This window comes from Grampus griseus, assembly GCF_964374135.1.
Source record: "Grampus griseus genome assembly, chromosome: 13".
Lineage (NCBI taxonomy): Eukaryota > Metazoa > Chordata > Mammalia > Artiodactyla > Delphinidae > Grampus > Grampus griseus.
The window spans coordinates 62,495,202-62,511,984 of NC_139007.1; the positions used below are offsets into that span (position 1 = coordinate 62,495,202).

General features: G+C 41.3%; 1 protein-coding gene across 2 annotated transcripts in view; it reads right to left on the minus strand.

Annotated features, from left to right (window-relative positions):
* Positions 1–1,674: 1,674 nt before the first annotated feature.
* The window catches only part of IL20RA (interleukin 20 receptor subunit alpha), a 34,862-nt gene continuing 19,753 nt past the window's right edge, over positions 1,675–16,783 (minus strand). For both annotated transcript variants that reach the window (XM_082669028.1, XM_082669029.1), the window contains 5 exons: positions 11,572–11,750; positions 9,732–9,907; positions 9,013–9,157; positions 5,480–5,619; positions 1,675–2,583 (listed from right to left, as the gene is read on the minus strand). In XM_082669028.1, the coding sequence (XP_082525154.1) occupies positions 1,792–2,583; positions 5,480–5,619; positions 9,013–9,157; positions 9,732–9,907; positions 11,572–11,750 (1,432 nt within the window). In that variant the 3' untranslated portion in view covers positions 1,675–1,791. The remainder of the gene's footprint in view (positions 2,584–5,479; positions 5,620–9,012; positions 9,158–9,731; positions 9,908–11,571; positions 11,751–16,783) is intronic.

Consider the following 16,783-nt stretch of genomic DNA (forward strand, 5'->3'; position numbering starts at 1 on the left):
AAAGATTGAGAAGAACAGAACACTCTGGTTAATAGAATTATGCTCTAAATTAAATCACTAGATCAGAAGCTGTTTGGATTTGTGGACAATCTGAAAAGACCATGACTTCAGAATCCATCTCTCTTACCAGGGTTGTCTGTCTGTGCCAAGAATATAAATAAGAAAATACAGATGATACCTGTTTTTCTGAAAGACCATCAATGGATCATGAGCTCATGATTAAAGCAAACATATGCTAAGGTAAATCATACGAAATTGCTGTCTCTGCAGGTCAAGAACAGTCAAATATCAACAATTTTATATGGCTCAACTTAACAGATTCTGTTATATTTTAATACAATGTGACTATCGAATTTAATTTTCTAAGCAAATGATGAAGGAGATGGGAATGGTTACTGGAATTTAACTAGGGTGATATTGTTTTATGATATACTTTCATTCCCACAGTAAATTATGTCAAATACACTCTCCCTTACATATAAACTCAACTTATTTCTTTTGTATGTCTTTATTTATTGATTTTAAGATTATGTAGATATGGGATATTCATTCACACATATTCCAAGGAATCTCTAAGGCACTGCTCATTCAAATAGAATATTTAATATTATAATAGTAACAGTGATTCAGCTACTAAACATGTTCTAGTTTATAGATTATCTAAATATCTTTTGAAAAACACATTTCCAGAAATAAATGTACTGTTCTATTATAAAATGTGGCATTTTTTTTCAGGTTAATTCCTTACTAAAAAGCCTCTGCTAGTTATTGAGAGCACATTTTAAAATTTATTTATTTATTTTTGGCTGCCTTGGGTCTTTGTTGCTGCGTGCGGGCTTTCTCTAGCTGCAGCGAGCAGGGGCTACTCTTGGTTGTGGTGCGCAGGCCTCTCATTGTGGTGGCTTCTCTTGTTGCGGAGCACAGGCTCTAGGCGCACAAGCTTCAGTAGTTGTGGCTCGCAGGCTCTAGAGCGCAGGCTCAGTAGTTGTGGTGCAGGGGCTTAGTTGCTCCATGGCATGTGGGATCTTCCCAGACCAGGGCTCGAACCTGTGTCCCCTGAATTGGCAGGCGGATTCCCAACCACTATGCTACCAGGGAAGGTGAGAGGACATTTTCTGACTATAAACTAATAACAACAATTTATGTTTACACTCGAGAACTTCTCCTAAAGTATTAATATGGCCACTTAAAGTAGCCCAAAGCATATGACATCAAGATCTGTGCCTGATTTATTCACTCTGAACATGGATTATTATGATTGAACAGTGGGTTAGGTCTTTAAATGTGACCACTTCCCACCCACTTAGTGGTATTTGCATGTTTTAAGTATCTCATCATTCTGGCAATAAACCAAATTCTAAAAAAGTAGCACTTATACAATGAATGGTCTTCATGAAGTATTTTTTACAGTGCTATACGCTTGGTAAGGGCCCAGAAAATAATTGTACAAGTGCTTGTTAGAAAATCATAAATAAAGAGGCCACAGTACACCCACCTGAATAAGTTCTGCATCCAAGTTGGCCAACATTTTTGAATACTTACTGGGTACAAAGAGGGTCAGCCACTGCACTCTGGGCGCCCACCATCAGTGCGGGAGACCCACACGCACAACCCAGCCACCACAGGAGGTGGAATGAAACAAGCACTATGAAAATAGAAGGAATAAGTAATTCTCACTGACACAGAAATCCGAGTAAACTTCTGGCTCCAGTACTTTATTATTCGGTCACTTATCTGTTTGCACTCACGTGTTTTGTAACAGTAGAGGTCTGGCAAAGGGACGTTTGAGTGTTAGTCTTCCATTTGTACATATAATCCCCATTCCTCCATAAACTGCATGAGATAGGCTTCATGTTCCTCCAGTGTCTTGTCTGGAGCCCGATCCTGGTAGAGTCTAGATAAGAGGCCCTCCTCCTCGAGTCCCTCAGACTCAGGATGCTTACATCTCTCTGAGTCATGTTCAAAGCTGGATAATGAAGGTATACACAGCCTGCCAGTCCGAGGGTCCCAATCGACCAGTGTGGTTGACGGTTCTGCCTCTGGCCCCTCCTCTGTGTCCACATGCCCCTGCGGCAGGTGGTCCAAGTCTCTGAGCTGAGGGGTATATGAATATGGTAGTGTTTGTGGACCCAAGTCTGCTAAAGTTGCCTGTTGCTCAGATAACTTTCCTTGTAGGGACACTTCCTCCTGCAAATTGAACTCCTGATCTCCAGGCCCCACAGAAATGTCGCTAGTTCTTACATCACATTCATATTCAATGACTGTTTTATCTGTGGGCATTGTCCTGCTGGGTGGCCCTTGCTGGCTTAAGGAAGTCCCTTGGGTGCTTTTCTCAGGGTCATACACAATGTCCACCACATGGGAAGCATATCCCAGGTGTTTCACCTCCACTTCCTCCTGATGGGGCTCCTGGTCCTTGCTGGGCTCATTCAGGTCTGATGCATCATTGCTTTTTTCCATTACACTTATATCCTTATGAGAAGTTTTAGAATCCTCCAAAATATTGAGGGTGATAAAGTTAATCACAACTTTTTCAGCAGGTACAAAGACTCTTTTGTCAAATTCATTTCCATAAATCAAAATCTATAAAGAGAGAAGAGAATGGTTTTCATCTTTTCACTTTAGAGAGACATTAAAAACAGCTGTTAGATCACTAATCATTAGAGAAATGCAAATCAAAATTACAATGAGGTATCACCTCACACCAGGCAGAATGGCCATCAACAAAAAATCTACAAACAATAAATGCTGGAGAAGGTGTGGAGAAAAGGGAACCCTATGCACTGTTGGTGAGAACGTAAATTGATACAGCCACTATGGAGACCAGTATGGAGGTTCCTTAAAAACTAACAATAGAACTACCATATGACCCAGCAATCCCACTCCTGGGCATATACCCTGAGAAAACCATAATTCAAAAAGAGTCATGTACCATAATGTTCATTGCAGCTCTATTTACAATAGCCAGGACATGGAAGCAACCTAAATGCCTGTCGACAGATGAATGGATAAAGAAGATGTGGCACATATATACAATGGAATATCACTCAGCCATAAAAAGAAACGAAACTGAGTTATTTGTAGTGAGGTGGATGGACCTAGAGTCTGTCATACAGAGTGAAGTAAGTCAGAAAGAGAAAAACAAATACCGTATGCTAACACACATATATGGAATCTAAAAAAAAAATGTTTCTGAAGAACCTAGGGGCAGGACAGGAATAAAGACGCAGATGTAGAGAATGGACTTGAGGACATGGGGAGGGGGAAGGGTAACCTGGGACGCAGTGAGAGAGTGGCATGAACATATATACACTACCAAATGTAAAATCGATAGCGAGTGGGAAGCAACCACATAGCACAGAGAGATCAGCTCGGTGCTTTGTGACAACCTAGAGGGGTGGGATGGGGAGGCTGGGTAGGAGACGCAAGAGGGAGGGGATATGGGGATATATGTATATGTATAGCTGATTCGCTTTGTTATAAAGCAGAAACCGACACACCATTGTAGGGCAATTGAGCTCCAATAAAGATATTATAAAAACAAACAAATAAAACCAGCTGTTAGTTAGAATTTATACCGTCCCCAGATAGTTGTAAAGGCCTATTCTTACCAACTCATGGAAGTGAAAGTTATGTTTGGAATACGCGGGAAAACTCCCTCACCTTGAGGCAAGAGACCCAAGATGCACGAAAGGCATATGGCCGTGAAGAGTGGTTCCCTGGGCGGTCCTGATCCAGTCCAAGGATCGGGTGTGACCGCCTCTTCCTCTAACTGGCTGAGGGAATTCAGGGGGCTTATTTAATTTCTTGAGCCTCCTTTTTTTAATTCTGTAAAATCAGAATTTCTGCTGTGTCAGGAGTGGTGAAGACTGAGAGTTTTTGAAATTGCTTTATTAATTACAGTGTACTATGTGTTTATCAATAAGCCGTCCTCTGGGCTACCAGCTCTTTTTTGCATATACGCTGGACAGGAAATGTGGAAGGGCATGAAAACTAGGTGTAAAAAGAGAAACAAGCACATGAATAGAGATGGTTTTACTTACTTCCCCCATACACCAAACTAATCACGCTATAATAGGGCCCCAAATGGAAATTCACCTGCCAATTTATAGCAGAGAGAGAAACTCTAAATCATGTCAGGAAAACTTGTTTAAGATTAAAGTTTTGCTGGCAATACATGGAAGGTGCCTGTTTAGATTGTCAGTGATGAGTTATGTTACAATCCTCATTATCCGCCCTATGATGTGATTTCATTTAACTACAAAATAGGAACTTCAGCATCGTTCTTTTACAAAAATGTGGGTTTCAGAAAGTCACAGGCTGTCAGTTCTCCTGTGCTTTTTCCTCCTAGGAAAGGTCTCCCTACATCATTGAAAAGCTAACTCTGAAACCTAAATGAAGGCAGAATAATAGAAACATTTAAAAACAGAACTAACAGGAATGCATGTATGTATCGTGTACACGTGAACACGTATTTTGATAATTCCCAAAGAAATAGTTTTTGATTGTTAAAATATGCTCAGCCTTGGGAAACCTCCAGTACATGGTCCAGAAGCATAAGGTTTGTTCCTTCTTTTACTTTCTTGCTTCTCCTTGCTGTGAATGATTAAGCCCTGGCCGCTTTCCCCCTAAACGTGTTTCCATTCCGTGTCTGTCTCCAGCCCTATATCCCCCTCTCCTCTTTTAGACTCTCATCTTCTCTCTCCTGGACAACTCCCACAGTCTCCTAGCTGGGTTTGTTTGTTTGTTTGTTTGTTTCTAGTCTTCCTCCCCCTAAAGTTATCTTTAACACTATCCAGTTGTATCTAAAACTCAATCTTGACCATAATGATCCCAGCTCAAAACCCTACAGAGTTTTGCAAACACAATGAAGTCCAAGGTCCTTAGAACAGCTCCCCAGTTCTCCCATTATCTGGCCTTACCCCCTCACCCTCCAGTCTCTTCTTTCATAGCTTCTCATCAGGAACCTCATGGTTTTGCAATATTATATGTTTTCCCAAACATCCTCCTACCTTTGCCCCTGCTGTTTCTTCCGCTTGAGGTAGGTGCCCTCTTACTGAACTTTCACGACCAAGCCCAGGCATGAAACTTCTGATCCTCCACGTAGGGTGCCAGCACCCTTCCTGTACCGCAAGAGTCCCTAGAACCCACTTTCATCTTAGTCTTCACATATCCTTTAAAACTTCTAGTCCCCAACTAGACTTAAGCCTTCGGAGGGGCATGGGTCATGACAATTTATCTGTGTACCTCAAGACCTAGTCTGATCTGTTCCATAAATATAAAATCTTTGTCAAAAGGTAAGGAATCTTTCTCTTTGGTTATGGTACTGAGTTAGTCTAGTACAGAAAGTGTTTTTAATTCATCAACTCTTTTAACTTGAAACTCACTCTGCCCATAAAAGGAACGGTATCTGTTCTAGGACCTCCTTTTCTATCTTCCTGGGTGTGTTATAAAGCCTCCTACCACTCTAGGCACTCACCAGATTTGCTGGGTGTTTCTCTTTGCCGACGTAGGTATATCTGTACATGGAGTAGCACATCACAGAAAAAATAAACACAGTAACAGATATGGGCAAAACATAGCAGAAGATGACTTTAACCTTCAGTGTTGATGTTTGATCTGTAAAAAGAAAAGTAGGGTGGGGTAGACAGCTGTGATTTGGTGTGGTGGGAAAACACTGGTAACGTCAAGAAGCTTTGGAGAGATCAGTTACTTTAAGGAATTCAGTTTTCTCATTTATACATTGAGAAGCTTGAGCTAAATGTTAGAAGGGATCTCAGAATTCTTACTCTCTCTGACAATAGATGGGCTTAAGGAATCATCTGGACTTGTCTCCAACCTTTACAGCAAGGATGCCTTAACAACCCAGGTCAGCAGATATTCCAGCATTTTATACCTGGCTATGCGATTCATGCCGGTTCTTCTATTTGCAGAAAAGTGTGCCTGATACTCAAGTAACTCACAGCACTTCAAACCAAACAACAAAACCTTCTTGTGAAGATCCCATTAAGCTGCCCCACGTTTCCATGCCCCTCATTTGACTCAATCTTTTCCACATATTCAGGACCTTGCCACGAATGTATGGCGTCATCTTCTGTGTGACAAACAGAATCATCCTTACACAGCTGGCCAGGCTTTCTGGTAGGTCTGGAGCTTGGGGATGTGTGAAGAGGCAGCTGAGCTGGTGTGTGCTGAGAATGGCAGTAACTCCCTCCCTGGTCCTGCTGTGCCATAGGTTCATGATGAGTTTAAAAGTCCATAGAGAAATGAAAAGATCTGGTGAGTAGTTTTAAGAAAAGTAGCCCTGGATCACCATGGATCAGACTATATGCTTGATAGATAGGACTCATTGTGACTAATTTATATTTGTTAAGCTCCTGTGGAATACTTGTAAATTGTGAAGGTTAAATTTATGTGTCCATCTGGCGAGGCCACAGTACCCAGTTATTTGGTCCAACATTATTCTAGATGTTTCTGTGAAAGCATTTTTTAGATGAGATTAGCATTTACATTAGTAGACATGAGTAAAGCAGATTGCCCTCTATAACGAGGGTGAGCCTCATCCAATCAGTTGAAGGCTTTGACAGAAAAAAGACTGATCATGTCCCAGAAGAGTGGATTCTGCCAGCTGATCATCTTCAGATAAGAACTGCACCATAAATTCTTCCTTAGGTCTCCAGCCTTGCAGACTTTTAACTTACCAACCTCCAAAATCATGTGAGCCAGGTCCTTAAAATAAGTCTCTATCTCCATCTTGATGTGTGTGTGTGTGTGTGTGTGTGTGTACATTTATACATAAAGATTATGTATATTGTGTTCTATGGAGAACCCTGACTACTACAGCATTTAGCACAAATGACAGAAGTTCTAGGGCATTCCTTACATGCTAATACAATCAGCAGGAGTGTCGTGGGAGTATTCTAACCCATTGCAGACGTTGGGTACTCTTGATGCCTAGTCCTGGGAGAGAGCAGCTAAGTTACTGTCTGGTCAACTGTCTAGTTAAAGAGTGGAAACAGAAGTATCATGGACTTCTGGTCAACAATAGCCAGTGGGAAAAGCCCAGGTATGGGGGTCCAGCTGCAGGCTCTTCCATCCTGAAGAGCACATCTGTCAACAGGTTCCACATAGAAAGATGCCAATAATGCAGATGTTGCAGATGGCTGAGCATCACCTGCCCCTACTTCAGGCTACAACTCAGTCCAGTCCTTTTTTTTTTTAATTTTTATTGGAGTATAGTTGATTTACAATGTTGCGTTAGTTTCAGGTGTACACCAAAGTGATCAGTTATACTTATACATATATCCACTCTTTTTTAGATTCTTTTCACATATAGGTCATTATAGAGTACTGAGTAGAGTTCCCTGTGCTATACAGTATGTCCTTATTAGTTATCTCTTTTACATATAGTAGTGTGTATATGTCAATCCCAATCAATCCAGTCCTCTTAATACAATCCCTGGCCTCTGGACCAAACTCATCCTGACAAACAGAGCCATGACAACAATGACTGAAGGCACTTAGTATACACCAGCACATGTTTGCAACAACCAACTAATAAACTGTATCTGTATTTTAGGAATTGGGGGATTGTGGAGAGCAGAAATATTTCAAAGAATAGTCCCCAAAGAGGTAATAGTGAGTTTTTGAAAAAGTAGACCCTCATAATGGTGTCTTGGAAAGGTATCTGGGGTGCTCTAACAGCTGGGATATCAAGAAAGGTCAGACCATGAAATGGTACCTTGTTATTACCCTTCCAGGACTAGTGAGAAGGTCAGCTCCTTCTGCTTACTGGGAAGTATTTCATTTAATCTGTACTTTAGTTGCTTTAGCTCTGCCAATGGCTTAAATGATTTCCACTGGGAATTTATTCCTACCATTTGCCCACTGATCAAGCTGTTAGTAAACAGAGCACTTTTCCAAAAACAAAAATGATTTCCTCAATCTGCTTTGCTTTGCCTTTTGCTTGCCTTGCATTTTAATTTTATTGATATTTGACATATGGTAGAGAACCCTTCATTTTAAAGGGAAGGGTATGATAATGATGGAGATTCAAAAATAAAGCTTTTCACTTCTGATATGTATTCACAAAATTCCCTTTTTAATCCTTAGGACAGTTTCATCTCGAAATGTGGGAGGCTTGAGGGGAGAGGAAAACAGGGGTTCTGTCAGCATTCCTGTCCCATAGCTGGTGACGGAACCAAGTCTTGGGGAAAAAGATTGTGACGTTTGGAAGGCCAGCACATTTGGAAGAGAGAAACAAGAATGGATGAAGAGCCATTCAATGAAGGTAAACTTTAGGATTTATTTTCAATTTTTAGGTTTTGAGTTCAGGGTCTTACCACCCTCAGGGGAGAACAATTAAACAAACGCCAAGCTCCTATAACTCTAGTCTCCTAACAGGAACGAGAATCTTCAACCACACTTCCTTGGCAGCCAAGTTCAGAAAACACGAGGAGACAAATAAAAGGAAAGAGAGAGAAGCAACTCTAAGAGTGAGGGAGTAGTAACTGATTTGCTGATCCCAGGCCCTTGCACAGCCTTGCACAGTGAGTGATATCTGAACACAACCTGCAGCACCTGTAATTTGTATTCCCAAGGGGGAGCAAAAGACTCTGTCGTAAAGTGTTTTTAGGATACTGCTTTGTTCCTAGGAATAAACTCATGTGATGTTCTTAAAGACCACAGAACTTCTACTGATCAGAGTGACTATAGTTTGAAAGAAGAAAAGCCGTGTGTGTAAAAATTCCTATAATTCTTCTTTCCCAAGGTAGAGTCTTGTTGGACTGGTGCTAAGAGTGCCCTAGGAGGTGAAAACACTCCCTACTGTGAGCCAAGTTCAATGGTAGAGTCCCGGGCTGCTCAGTGCATTTCTGGTGGTGGTTGTTTCTGCCTGCACTTCAGCCTGTTTCTGGTAGACACGGATTTTCAAAACCTTGTCTACACCACCATCCTTCCTTCTAGTTTTAGCAGATTTCCTACCTCAGACCAGCTGAGATTCTCAAAGCTTACCTTTCAAAGTACTGACACACTGCTTCTCAGACGGCTGAACAAGGCGAGGAGGGCCTGGGACGAAGGACTCCACGAGGACGCAGTACAGAGTGTCCGGCTCCAGCCAGCCGAATACCAGCGTTCGGTTCGTCACACACTGGGACCACTAGGATAGGGGATTGCGGAGAGCAGTTAGAGCCAGAGCTTTCCAGCACCGCCCCAGACAAGTAACTTTAGAAGGAAACAGAAGACTGAGGCACCAGTAAGTCCTTTACTATCACTAAGAGCTTATTTTTTTAGCAACAACTTTAAAATATCCTTTTCCTTCAGCTTGGCAGTCCCAGTTAGGGACTGGGCAAATTGTGGGAACAATTCTAAATAATGACATAAGGAGGGATTTCTTCTTCCACTTTGTCCTGGGTTCTTGCTGATATGTTTTTCTTTCTTGGAGAGTGACTGACAGATGTTAAGCAAGTAAAAACTCTCCATCAAAGTGAGGTGGACAATTGCTCTACCCACCCACAGCAACATCATAGCAGAGACTTTCTGTAAAGGAAATCTGAAGGCAGTTTTGAAAATGTCTACACATCAGCTTCAACTGTATCTTGTATGGCGACACTTTTGAATGTCACACCTTCCCAGATTCATATGCCGAGAATTTAAGCATCAGGGCTGTGTGTTCCAGCATTAGCTGCAAAAAGTGACACAAATGATAGGTCCCCATTCCATGTCAGGCTTACCGTTCTATTTGATTTAGTATTATGTATGGACACATTATACTTCAGATTAGAGTATATTTGTTCCAGGGAAATAGAGCTTTCTTCTGGGTTTTTCTTCCACTTCTTTGGAGCCGTCAGAACAATAGATATGGATTTCTCATCAGTAGTCAAAGCAACCTCTGGTGGGCCAATTTGTGCTTAAAGGGGAGGGGAGAGGGAATGATCATGTTCAGATGTAGAAATCACCTCAGATGAAACAATATAATCCTACTGGGATCAAAGCTCTAACGCCCACCCTCTTATCTGAGATGCCTCAGAATGCTCTAGGTGGGCCCAAGTGATACCGAATCTTGAAACAATCATGTCACACACTGACAGAACGTTAAAGCAGCAAATTTACTTAGTCACATGTAGTTCCTAGTCACATGGCTAAACAGTACTAGATGACGGTAAATATAATTAAAAGTGTTTGCATGGGCTTCCCTGGTGGCACAGTGGTTGAGAGTCCGCCTGCCGAGGCTGGGGACATGGGTTCGTGCCCCGGTCTGGGAAGTTCCCACATGCCGCAGAGCGGCTGGGCCCGTGAGCCATGGCCGCTGAGCCTGAAACTCACAACGGGAGAGACTGTGCGCCACAACGGGAGAGGCCACAGCAGTGAGAGGCCCATGTACCGCAAAAAAAAAAAAAAAAAAAAAAAAAGGGTGTGCAACACTCCTGGGACCTGAAACGTTGGTGATAAATAACATTAAGAGGATTTGATGTGTTTGTAAAAATCAGAAATGGAGAAATGAAGCGCTGCTAAAGACCTCTGGGGAAGTAAACTTTGGAGAATGATCTAGAACAGAGATTAGCAAACTTTTACCATAAAGGTACTGACGTAAGTATTTTAGGCTTTGCAGGCCATGTGATCTCTGTCGCAACTATTATTTATATAAATGTAAAAACCATTCTTAGCTCTTGTCTTGTACAAAAACAGAAAGGGGAGGGGGTGCTGCATTTAGTCCAAGGCCATAGTTTGCTGACTTCTGATCCAGAAAGGCAGCAAGGGAAAGGCTCCAGCTCCAGAACTCAGGGAGCGCTTGTAAATTTCATCACGGCAGCTCTGAGTGGGTCCTCTATGGCCGAATCAGTCACAGATCAGGGATGGAAAATTTTCAAAGGAAATACCAGGAAGATGTTGCCTTAATTCTGAGTTACATCTAGAAATTATGTAATAACTCTACCAAGTTTGTAACAAGAAGAGACTTAGTTTGGTGATCAGAACAATCTTCAATCAACCTGCGGGCATATGTCAAATAGTTTATAAACCCACAACATGAAAATAAATCTGTCAGTTGTTCCTCAAATTATATAATCTCAACTAAACAATAAAACAAAATCAAAATTTGATAATATTGGCATCTAGGGCTTCCCTGGTGGCGCAGTGGTTGAGAGTCCGCCTGCCGATGAAGGGGACACGGGTTTGTGCCCCGGTCTGGGAAGATCCCACATGCCGCGGAGCGGCTGGGCCCGTGAGCCATGGCCGCTGAGCCTGCGCGTCCGGAGCCTGTGCTCTGCACAGGAGAGGCCACAACAGTGAGAGGCCCACATACCGCAAAAAGAGAAAAAAAAAAATTATTGGCATCTAGCGTCAATTCTGGATCCAGGAGCAATCTTAGAGACACTTGGCCAAAACTTTCATTCTAAAGATGAGACTCTGAGATGCAGCAAGGTGAAGTACCTTGGGCTGGTCACTTCACCTGATCGACAGAGTGCAGAGCGCTGGCCTTGACAAGGCTATCTATGAGGCAGAGACCGTTACATTAGGGGGTCAGATGAACTAGATATTGATACATGTTTAACAAACAACTGTGTTACTTACTTTCTAAAAGAGGATAGAATCGTCCAGTTTCTGCCCATTTAGAACAATTCGTTCCCCAGATGGCCTTAGCTTTGGCATAATATTGACGTTCGTAGTCAGAAGTTTCAGCAGAGAGATCACAGTAGGTCCTACTGATATTTCTGCATTCGGATTTATTCAGCCATTTCTTTTGCCCATATCTGCTGAGAAGGAAACTGTGAATTAACAGTGAGGTGCTCTCTATGCTTTACAGTAGGAAAAAAAAAAAACAGTCATTATATAAAACTGAATGGAACTTAAGACCTTCTCTTCAGAACAACAAAAGGGCTTGTCATTGAGATAAAAAAGAATCTACTTTTGCTGCTGGCAAATTTTTTCATTAGCTGTCAGGAACATGAGTCAGAGTTTCTATAATCACCTTTCTTTTCTGTGAATTATAATGTGGACAGTACATTTTGAAAGCATGTATTTTATTATTAGGCTTGGCCCACAGTAAACATTTTACAGATTGTGGGATCAATTCTTCTATGTAAATTTTTAGCCCACATGCATACCAAGGTCAGTTTGATGCGTCTTTGTTTTTGGATGGATTGTTTTAAGAAAAATTAGTCATTTTTTCCTTGGAAATTCTTCTTGACATTCTCATAAAATTTAAAAATATACTTGCCCTCAAGGGTTCTGGGGAAAATTCACTAGGTTGGAGTGCATTCCGAAATCAGCATTTTCAATGATCATAGTGATGATGATGATATTAACTAGGTTGTTCACATCTGTTTTTCCTCTCCTTTATTAAAGACATAGTACCCATAGAAAACAGGAGGTGGGAAATATTTTAGCATTTCTCAGGTGGAAGAGACTGAGGTATTGAGAGTTTAAGTGACATGGGAAGAGCCAAGTGAAAGAGACAGGGTTGCGTGAGAGGCTACTGAAAGGATTAAAGCAGGTGTGTCGGGCTTTCAGACAGCTAACTCTGGTGGTAGCGTAGAGAATGTAATGGGTCAAGGGTGGCTGACTGGGGAGCAGTTGAGAGGATGCTAGAGTGGTCCAGGTGGAAGAGGTAGGTGGCTTGCACAAGGATGGTGGCAGTGGAATGAATGACAGGACAAAAGGAAAAAATATTAGGAGACAAGACTTGGTGATTGAGTGCATGAGAGAGATGAGGGAAAAGAAGGTGTTAAGGATGATGTCTCTTTCTGCCCGGGCTAGTTGGGTGGAATGGTGGTAACATTTACCAAGATCAGGAATGCGGAAGAAGAGTGGGTTTGGGAAATGGGGAGAGGAGCGGGGAGGGAAAGATAATGAGTTTAGTTTTTGACATGTTGAGCTTAAGATACGTAAAAGGTATCCAAATGCGGATGCTCAGAAGGCGCTGGAGCTCAGGAGAAAGGGATGAGTGGGAGGTAGGGATTTTGAAATCTATGGCATAAAACTGCTCATGGAAGGCACAGGCATGAATGAAATTACCCATGGAGACAAAGCAAAGCCTAGGATAAAATTTCAGGAGCAGCAAGATTTAAAGGTGAGATACAGGGACTGCCCTGGTGGCGCAGTGGTTGAGAGTCTGCCTGCCAATGCAGGGGACATGGGTTCAATCCCTGGTCCGGGAAGATCCCACATGCCACGGAGCAATTAAGCCCGTGCGTCACAACTACCGAGCCTGCGCTCTAGAGCCCACAAGCCACAACTACTGTGTCCGTGTACCACAACTACTGAAGCCCACGTGCCTAGAGCCCATGCTCCGCAACAAGAGAAGCCCGCGCACCACAACGAACAGTAGCCCCCGCTCACCACAACTAGAGAAGAGCCCGCGTGCAGCAACGAAGACCCAACGCAGCCAAAAATAATAAATAAATAAAATAAATAAATTTATTAAAAAAATAAAGGTGAGATACAAAGTACACTTAGAAATAGCAGCTAAAGAGGGAGAAGGAAAAACAGACATCACAAAAGTCAAGGGAAGACTGGGTGTTGAGAAGGAGGAAATGTCAACTTTATCAAGTGTTGCCAAAGCTTAAGGGTATCTTCTCTTTTCAAAATATGGCAGCAGAGTCCTGAAAGTAAATGTCTCCTGTTTCATAAGTACCATAGCTACCAGAAAACATTAGAAATATAGTTAGATCTTGTTGACCAATTTCTCCATTCAAGTAATCACCATGCTGAGGGGCTTTCAAACTTTTTATTGACTGTGAGCCATAGAAAGAAACACATTTCACAGTGTGACCCAGTTCACACATATATCCAACATACTAAAACAAAGGTCTTGGAAGATAATACCTAAACTTTACAACATGCCAGGCACTTAGTTATTTTCCATTCTAATCCACTCCACGCCATTCTAATCCTTCCCGTTAAAAAAAAGATGCTAGGGCTTCCCTGGTGGTGCAGTGGTTGGGAGTCCACCTGCCGATGCAGGGGACACGGGTTCGTGCCCCGGTCTGGGAAGATCCCACATGCCACGGAGCGGCTGGGCCCGTGAGCCATGGCCGCTGAGCCCGAGCGTCCGGAGCCTGTGCTCCGCAACGGGAGAGGCCACGGCAGTGAGAGACCCGTGTACCGCAAAAAAAAAAAAGATGCTAGTTATGTCCCTCAAAATTGACTTCATGGCCCACCAACAGGTCTTGACTTGTGGTTTGAAAAATATTGCCATCCCCTATTTGACCTTTTCTCCTCAAATTTCCTGACTTTGCCAAGGGCAAGGCGGCTTCCCATGACAGATGTCAATGAAGGAGAAACGCTCTTTACTGAATTCTGGACAAAATGGTTTGTAAGTCTGACAAGCTGATAGACATGAATCATTCAATAAATACTATAGTAATGATGTTCATGCATGTCAAAAAGTCATGCGGGGCCCTCAGTGGTCTCTGATTTCTGGTAACAGCAGGAAATATTTATCAAGTGCCTATTATGCGCTTGGACTGCTGCTTAGGATTTGAAAGCTTTATCTCATTTAATTATCATAATAACCTTAGGAGGTAGGTACCGTTATTTTCATCCCATTTTACAGATGAGGAAATTGAGGCTCAGTGATATTAAGGGAGCTGCTCAAGGCAGTCTGACTAGTATAACAGGCATATCTGGGATTTGAACCACTTTTCCCTGATGCTAAAGCTTGTGCTTTTAATGCTACATTCTATTTTCAGCATTAAATTCTTTGGGTAGATATAATTTAAACTTTTGTTAAAATTTCATTTTTTGCTTAGAAACAAACTTCACTCAAAAGTAAAAAAGTATAATATGTAACCTGCCCAAGGCTACCCATTTAGGTTCACAGTCTGGCTATGACCCCAGGACTGTTTGTCTTTGGAACTGAGCCTGGAGCCCTGTCAGTGACACAAACTGCCCTGTATTCCTGCCCACTGTCCACATTCACAGGCATGTAAGAACTCCACCATGGCAAGTTTCTTTTCAAATATTCTTTTTTGAAATTTATGTAATCTAAATTATCTACTCTCACAGAGCAGTTATTACTCTCTCTCTCTTTTTAAATCCTTTTCTGAATCACATAAACACATAAAGAATAGAACAAGCTCCTTGCTCCACCTAATGAAAAAGGAGACAAGGACACACTCATGAGCCATTTCTCCTGGCAGAGTGATGCCTCTTCCCTAAAGTACTGGTTCCTGAGAAATTCTTCGGCAATGAGAATGAAGTTCTAGATAAATGAGGTCATTGTGAGTAGCAGCCAAAGTCTTTCACTGCCTTTAATGGTCAGAATTTTCTTTTCTTTTCTTTTTTTTTAACATCTTTATTGGAGCATAATTGCTTTACAATGGTGTGTTAGTTTCTGCAGTATAACAAAGTGAATCAGCTATACATATACATATATCCCCATATCGCCTCAGAATTTTCTTTTCAAAGACAAAAATGATGTTATTCTTTTTTGTAAATATGGTACAGTTTTTAAACTCAGGCAATCAGAAAAGTATAACCGAGAGAGAAATAAATTACCCTGAAGCCCATTACCCTGAAACATTTGGTACACATGATTCTGCACATCTCATTATGCTTATATGTACCCAGAGGAATGATTCAATAGCTGAATATATAGACAAAAGCTAGGTTATGCCATACTTATGATTTTAATAAAAGTAGTAAATTTAACTTGATTCAAACTTTGAAGAAAAAGAAATTAAAATGAAATGAATCACTGCAGTTCAAATGTTTCATCACCACATGAGATATTAGTTCTTAAAAAGATCTTTTAAATTAAGAAAACTGTGTATGAAAGATATTGAGAGTTTACTTATTAAAATGATGACATATTTTCATTTTGGATCACATATAATGGCTTCATGCTACGGAAGTCAGTACATATACAGTTTTTCCCCACCTTCTGATTTGTTATATTATTGATAAGGTTCAAACATTTACAAGAAAGTTCTGTAACCATATTTCCCAACACTAGTCTTAGTTCTACATTTAGATAGTTTCAATACCTGCTCCCTTTTTGCCAAAATCTTGTCATTTCTAAGTTCATTTAGGCTCATCTTTATCCCTCTGTCAGTTGGATATCATCTTTAGTTAGTGTTCCCTCCCCACCACAGCCTGCAAGAAGGTCTCAGGGGAGTGACAGCCCAAGTTCAACCTGCTTGAAAATACAGAAAATATATTTGCTGAACTTGGTAAGAGTCTTAGGTCACACTTATTTTTCCCTCAGAAGATACATCACTGTCATGAACTGAGTGTTGCCAGATAGAAATCATTGCTTTTGCTGTGACGGTCATAAATCATTTCATTTTCTTCAAAGTTAAATAACTTTACCAAGATATGTCTTCCTATTATCTTTATTAAATTTTCCTAGACAGAGCATGCATTTACGATATGCAATTCCAGGTAGTCATTATTACCTGTTCAATTATTACTACCTGTTAGCTATAATAGGTTTTTCATCTCTACATAACATTTTTATTTTCCATCTCCTTCCTAAGTTCTGCCACCGTGCTTTTTAAAAAAGTTCTTCTTCTTGTCTTAGAACCTCTTCTTTGACTGTTATCCCTTCTTTGAGGTTTACCATTAGAGAACATGTTGTTTATGGATTCAAACTCTGAACCATTATTTGTCTGAATTTTTCTTTAATTTCCATGAGAAAGCTTTCAGGAATGTTTGACTTGTGTTCGTTTTGTCTTTCTCCCTTTCAGTAATTAGGGATAGGTGTGCTGGATTCTTTGGGACAATTACTCTTTGAATGGAGCCAGCTCTTTATTAAATATTAGGTGAGTGGGTATAGGAGTGA